Below are 7,508 nucleotides of genomic sequence, written 5' to 3'. Positions count from 1 at the left end.
GGCAATCTCCACCTATCACTGGCCCTCTATCCAGCTCTACCTGTCCCACCCCCCGCAACCAGCTTATATTTCACCTCTTTTCTATTTTTCCTTAGTTCTGTTGAAGAGTCATGTGGACTTGAAACGTTAACTGTGTTCCTCTCCGCAGATGCTGTCAGACCTGCTGAGTTTTACCAGGTATTTTTATTTTGGATTTCCAGCATCCGCAGTTTTTTGCTTTTGCCTCACCTCTGGAGTTCAGCTCTTTTGTTCATTATTGAGCCAAGGCTATAATGATGTCAGGAGTTGAGTGACCCTGGTAGAACCCAAACTGAGCATCAGTGAGCAGGTTATTGCTAAGCAACTGCTTGATAGCACTGTTGATGGCCCCTTCTATCACTTTACTGATGATGGAGAGCAGACTTATGGGGCGGTAATAGGCCAGTTTGGATTTGTCCTGCATTTTGTGTACAGGACATACCTGGGCAATTTTCCACGTTGCCAGATAGATGCCAGTGTTAAAGCTGTACTGGAACAGCTTGGCTCGGGGTATGGCAAATTCTGGACCACAAGTCTTGTGAAGATATCTTACAATTGTCATCCTCTGGCATCTGGAGTGGAGTGAAATAGAATGGAGCATAAAATGTTATTCTTAGGATGTGGTTGTTGCTGCAAGGCTGAGAATTACATCTACATATAATGCAGAAAATTAGCACAGAGAGCGAGAAGAGTTGGAGGGACATTATTTGGGAGTTTTCTGTTGGAGCTGTTCTGTTTCCTGCCATCCAGTGGCAGCATTGTGCTGTCAGTGATCTTTCCACTGGCTATTCCCATGTTTTACCAAGAGTCCTTTCATGACAACATTTATATTGTATTTATATAGTGTCCTCAACATATAAAAAGTCTCAAGGTCCTTGACAGGAGCTTTGTCAAACAATATTTGACACAGAGCCACATAAAGTTTTTTTCTAAATTTGCTCATGGGATATGAGCTTCACTGGCAAGACCAGCATTTATTGCCCATCCCTAATTGCCCTTGTGAAGGTGGTGGCGAGCTGCCTTCTTGAACCGCTGCAGCCCACGTGGTGTAGGTACACCCACAGTACTGTTAGGGAGGGAGTTCCAAATTTTGACCCAGTGACAGTGAAGGAACGGTGATATATTTCCAAGTGTCTTAGAGGGGATCTTGGGTGGTGTTAGAACAGGTGACAAAAGCTTGGTTAAAGAGTTTGGTTTTAAGGAGCAACTTAAAAGGATAGAGATAGATAAAGAGGTCAAGTCATTGGTATTCTTTGGAAGGTGTGGTGTCCAGAATTAAACACTGGCCTAACCACTTAGCATAAATGTGCTTTTGTATTCTATTCATCTATTACTGAAACCACATATCCCATATGCTTTTTTAAAAATTGCATTCTCAATTTGTCCTGCCACCTTCAAAGATTTGTGTATGTACAATCCCAGGCCTCTTTCTTTGAACCCCCTTTAAATTGTACCATTTAGTTCATATTGCCTCTCCTCATAATGAGCTTCATGGTCCCTCAAACCTGCTTCACCATTCAATAAGATTCTCTTATTGGGAAGGTCAGGCGGTACAGTGAATACACGGCTGGGGCTGGGATTAGAAGATGGGGTGGAGGGTCCTGGATGGTCGTTGGTGTCGATGATTTGTTCGAGCGTTTTTATCATCCTTCTCGCTTACTGTCTGTCCTGTTATTGGGTGATTACCTACGGCCAGGTAGGCGTATTCGGTTCCCTGATAGGCTCTTCTCAGGACCAGGCGTCTGCCTGGTGGGTGATTGTCCCACAATGATGAGTATCGCAGTCGGTGACTGGCTGTATAGCCCGCCGCAGGTCCACTGTGATTGGTTATTTTGCGGTAGTTTAGTATCGTGCTATATAATTGGTTATCGAGCCGGTACTGTAGTATCGTGCTATGTGATTGGTAATCTAGCCGGTACTTTAGTATCGTGCTATGTGATTGGTTGTTGCTGACGGAGCCGGGGGTCCTGAGGAGTGAGGCCGGTGCCTGTCTGAGTGACCATGACTTACATCCAGAACTGGGAGGATTTCGTCAAAGCGGCTGAGAAACTGTGTCTGACCGAGACCATGAAGGTACCGGTGGCTGGAGGCGGAGGGAGGCCGGGAGCGTGGTGACAGCCGCCCACCCCCCACGTCCATATCCCTACCCCTGATATCCCCCCGATACCGACCCTACCCCGTCCCCATATCCACACCTCTGATATCCCCGCGATACCGACCCTCCCCTTCCCCATATCCACAGCCCTGATATCCCCCCCGATACCGACCCTCCCCCTCCCCATATCCGCACCCCTGATATCCCCGCGATACCGACCCTCCCCTTCCCCATATCCACACCCCTGATATCCCCCTTCCCACCCCGATACCGACCCTCCCCCCTCCCCATATCCACACCCCTGATATCCCCCTCCCCAACCTGATACCGACCCTCCCCCCTCCCCATATCCACACCCCTGATATCCTCCTTCCCACCCTGATACCGACCCTCCCCCCTCCCCATATCCACACCCCTGATATCCTCCTTCCCACCCCGATACCGACCCTCCCCCTCCCCATATCCACACCCCTGATCTCCCCCTTCCCACCCCGATACCGACCCTCCCCCCTCCCCATATCCACACCCCTGATATCCCCCTCCCCAAGCTGATACCGACCCTCCCCCCTCCCCATATCCACACCCCTGATATCCCCCTCCCCAACCTGATACCGACCCTCCCCCATCCCCATATCCACACCCCTGATATCCTCCTTCCCACCCCGATACCGACCCTCCCCCACCCCGATACCGACCCTCCCCCTCCCCATATCCACACCCCTGATCTCCCCCTTCCCACCCCGATACCGACCCTCCCCCTCCCCATATCCACACCCCTGATATCCCCCTTCCCACCCCGATACCGACCCTCCCCCTCCCCTTATCCACACCCCTGATCTCTCCCTTCCCACCCCGATACCGACCCTCCCCCCTCCCCATATCCACACCCCTGATATCCCCCTCCCCACCCTGATACCGACCCTCCCACCTCCCCATATCCACACCCCTGATATCCTCCTTCCCACCCCGATACCGACCCTCCCCCTCCCCATATCCACACCCCTGATCTCCCCCTTCCCACCCCGATACCGACCCTCCCCATATGCACACCCCTGATCTCCCCCTTTCCACCCCGATACCGACCCTCCCCATATCCACACCCCTGATCTCCCCCTTCCTACCCCGATACCGACCCTCCCCATATCCACACTCCTGATCTCCCCCTTCCCACCCTGATACCGACCCTCCCCTTCCCCATATCCACACCCCTGATCTCCCCCTTCCCACCCCGATACCGACCCTCCCCCACCCCATATGCACACCCCTGATCTCCCCCTTCCCACCCCAATACCGACCCTCCCCATATGCACACCCCTGATCTCCCCCTTCCCATCCCGACCCTCCCCCCTCCCTATATCCACACCCCTGATCTCCCCCTTCCCACCCCGATACCGACCCTCCCCCTCCCCATATCCACACCCCTGATCTCCCCCTTCCCACCCCGATACCGACCCTCCCCCTCCCCATATCCACACCCCTGATCTCCCCCTTCCCACCCCGATACCGACCCTCCCCCTCCCCATATCCACACCCCTGATCTCCCCCTTCCCACCCTGATACCGCCCCTCCCCATATCCACACCCCTGATGTCCCCCCTCCCCACCCTGATACCGACCCTCCCCATATCCACACCCCTGATATCCCCTCCCCCCTGTGATACCGACCCTCCCCTCCACATATCCACACCCCTGATATCCCCTTCCCCCACCGTGATACCGACCCTCCCCCTCCCCATATCCACACCCCTGATATCCCCTTTCCCCCAATAAACATGATTCCTCCTTCCCCCTGATACCACCTCTACTGACAGCTGCCTATTCCTGATGTCACCTGCTCATATTCCACCCCCCACAACATTTCTCCTGTGATATGTCCCCATTACTGATATCTTCCTGTATCTGACCTCTCTCTGTCCAAAATATACCATCTCCCAGTTATCCACATCCATTTACCACCACCTGGAAGTTTTTCTCCAAGTCACTCACCATCCTGACTTGAAAATTTCTCAACGTTCCTTCACTGTCACTGGGTTAAAATCCTGAAACTCCCTTCCTAAGAGGGTACATATTACCATTGACCCGAAACTGAACTGGACTAGCCATATAACTACTGTGGCTACAAGAGTTGGTCAGAGGCCAGGAAAACTGTGGCGAGTAACTCACCTCCTGACTCCCCAAAGCCTGACCACCATCTACAAGGCACAAGTCAGGAGTGTGATGGAATATCCCCACTTGCCTAGATGAACGCACCTGCGACAAAACTCAAGAAGCTGGACGCTGTCCAGGACAAAGCAGCCTGCTTGATTGGTACCACATCCACAAATACTCACTCCACCACCGATACACAGTAGCAGCTGTGTGTACCCTCTACAAGATGCACTGCAGGAATTCACCAAGGCTCCTTAGGCAGCACTTTCCAAACCTATGACCACTCCCATCTAGAAGGCCAAAGGCAGCAGATAGGTGGGAACACCACCACCTGGAAGTTCCCTTCCAAGTCACTCACCATCCTGACTTGGAAATATATCATTGTTCCTTCACTGTCACTGGGTCAAAATCCTGGAACACCCTAACAGCACTCTGGGTGTACCTACACCACAGGGACTGGAGCAGTTCAAGAATGCAGCTCACCACCGCCTTCTCAAGTGCAATTAGGGATGGGCAATAAATGCTGGCCTAGCCAACAACAGCCACATCCCATGAAAGATTTTAAAACATTTTTTCACTCCTGATATATCTCCCCTTCCAATTACCCCACTGCTACTTCCCCCTCTCTATTTCCCACCACCTTTCTCTTTCTCTCTCTCTCTCTCCACCCCCCCCCACCCCCACCCCGCCACCAATATGCCTGCCCTACCTGCTACATCTCCCACCCCCCTCCAGTATATCTGTTGCTGCGTCTGTGGCTGACTGCATACTGTCCTTGTTGTGCTCCAGGTTCGTGTGGTCATTAAGTATCGACACTGTGCTGGGCTTCTCTCCATGAAAGTGACTGATGATGTTGTGGTGAGTATGCACTTGAGTGTTTGACCTGAGTGCTGGCTTTCAGCTGGGACTTTGTAATTCTTATTGGTTTGGGTTTCTGGTGACTGCCCCAGCAGGGTGTGGATTGTTCTGAGCCTGGGTTTCTGGTGACTCTCTGTCCCAGGGTGTGGATTGTTCCCCTGAAAGTGAAGCACTTGAAGGGGAGCAGGAACTGGAAGGTGGAGTGTTCACTGAGTTAGGACCAGCAGCAGTGGCTCATTGCTGCAATCTGCCTTTTCTCTCATCACCAGACATCTGTCTGTAGATGAGCTGCTGCTTCAAGCTGACTGTAGAAAGCAGGGGCTGGGATTTTGGGAGTTGCTATCCCTGTGTTATATCAGATAAATGGCACAGAAACAGGTTGTTTAGCCCAGCCAGTCCGTGCTGGTGTCCGTGCTCCACTCGAGCCTCCACCCACCTTTTCTCATCTAAATCTACCCACCATTCTCTTCTCATACTTGTCTAGCTACCCCTTAAATGCATTGATACTATTCACTTCAACTACTCTGTTAGCGAGTTCCACATTCTCCCCACTCTTTGGGTAAAGAGGTTTCTTCTGGATTCCCTATTGGATTCCTATCTTATATTAATGGCCTCTGGTTATGCTCTTTCCCGCAAGAGGAAACATTTTCTCAGTATCCACTCTATCAAAACCTTTCAGAATTTTTAAGACCTCCACTAGGTCATCCTTTTGCCTTCTCTTTTCAAGAGAGCAGAGATACAGCCTGTTCATCTGTTCCCTTCCATATAATGGTAACTGGAATGGTTTGCAATACTAAAAGTTTGGTCCATCCAAAGTTTGCTACAAGTTTAACGTAACTCCTCTATCTCAGTCATCCTGGGTTGGGCTAGGGTTTCACTTATGGTGGTGAGTTTACCCATATTGTCAAGTGACGATGCAGTCTCCCTGGCTACACTGACCGAAAACTAAACTTCCTCAATGATATCAAACAGGCCAGGCGTGTCCCAGTGTTGGAGAAATTATCATAAGCTTGGTTTGACCACATGGAGTACTGTGCAAAGTTATAGCCTCCATATTCTAAAATGGTTAAGAGACACTGCAGAAGGTGCATGGGTTCCCAAAGATGATATCAGATCTCAGATCTATTCGATCTGTCAGGAAAGATTGAACAGGCTGGAGATACTTATGATGAGCTGATAAACTCTTTTAGGAACTTTAAGGATATTAAGGTAGACCTGGATGTTTGCATTTGAGGGTGATGGAAAATAAATATAAGGTAGTCACTAATAAATTCAATAGGGAATTGGCGAAAAGCACCCTGAGAGTGGTGAGAATGTGAAGCTCCTTCCCACGTGGAGTCATTGTGACAAATAGATTGGATGCATTTATGTGGGGTCGGGGGACACTAGATAAATATGTTGGAGAGAGTAATAGAAGGATATATTGCTGGGGTGAGATGAAAAGGGTGGTAGGAAGTGTGTGTGGATCATAAACACTGGTATAGACCAGTTGGGTTGAATGGCCTGTTTCTGTGCCTTACACACTGTGCTGAGGCCATGTGCCTTGGTGACTGCATTGTTACAGCTCAACAAGGGACACTCATTTCTTTCTCTCTCTTTCCTTACCCCTCTCTCTCTCTTTCTCCCTTCCCTTCCCCTGCACCCTTCCCAGTGCCTGCAATACAAGACGGACCAAGCTCAAGATGTCAAGAAGTTTGAGAAATTGCAGAACCAGTTGATGCGTCTCATGGTTTCCCGGGAATCTCGGAGCAACATGATGGAGATGGACTAAAACGCAGTGTCTGCTGCCAAGCCCACAATTGGAGGGGACAAAGAGAACTTTTCTTCTGTGTATAGAACCTATTGGCAACTCAAGGTTGAAAGACTGGTACAAATTTAAGAGGGGGGTAGTGGGTCTCCTGAAGAACAGGACAGTGGAGACTGGATAAAGTTTCCCCGAGGAGGCTGCGGTGGGAGCTTGAGTTTATTGGAGCTTCGAATAAACTCCTCTTGATGGATGGACCGGAATTGGTTCAGCCGGCAAGGCTGTGACCTCTGTGAAATCTGGTCATGTATCATGTTATATATCTGCAGTCAAGGCAAACTCCTTTTCCTTTGCATAATCCTCATGGGTTTGAGATTCCTGGGGGAAGCTGCCAGTTAGTATCAGAGCTGGATGCTAAAATAAATTATCCTTGGCTGAACCTGCCTCATCTTTTATTTTCTCTCTCTCCTGCACCTTAGTTAGCTCCATTGGGGTGACTTGTGGGCCTTGGTCAGCAGCTTTACTCTCCCTTATGTGTTTCTCTTATCAGGAAATGTTGGCTGAGTTCATTCATTAGGTGCTGTTGCTCCTTATGGATTTGAGCTAGCCAGAACTTGGAGTTCTATACCCTGTTTAGTTGCCATTA

The 7,508-nt window shown here is 50.2% G+C and overlaps 1 protein-coding gene across 1 annotated transcript; it reads left to right on the top strand.

Annotated features, from left to right (window-relative positions):
- Positions 1–1,934: 1,934 nt before the first annotated feature.
- srp9 (signal recognition particle 9) lies at positions 1,935–7,301 on the top strand. Its single transcript, XM_078541372.1, has 3 exons — positions 1,935–2,091; positions 5,050–5,118; positions 6,770–7,301. Exons 1-3 carry the CDS (start codon positions 2,020–2,022, stop codon positions 6,887–6,889), a joined length of 261 nt encoding a protein of 86 aa, XP_078397498.1. The 5' UTR covers positions 1,935–2,019; the 3' UTR covers positions 6,890–7,301.
- The last annotated feature ends 207 nt before the right edge of the window (positions 7,302–7,508 follow it).

The sequence above is a fragment of the Cetorhinus maximus genome, chromosome 5, assembly GCF_964194155.1.
Source record: "Cetorhinus maximus chromosome 5, sCetMax3.hap1.1, whole genome shotgun sequence".
Lineage (NCBI taxonomy): Eukaryota > Metazoa > Chordata > Chondrichthyes > Lamniformes > Cetorhinidae > Cetorhinus > Cetorhinus maximus.
The sequence above is the reverse complement of the archived record's forward strand: the minus strand, read 5'-3'. Positions and strand labels throughout refer to the sequence as shown.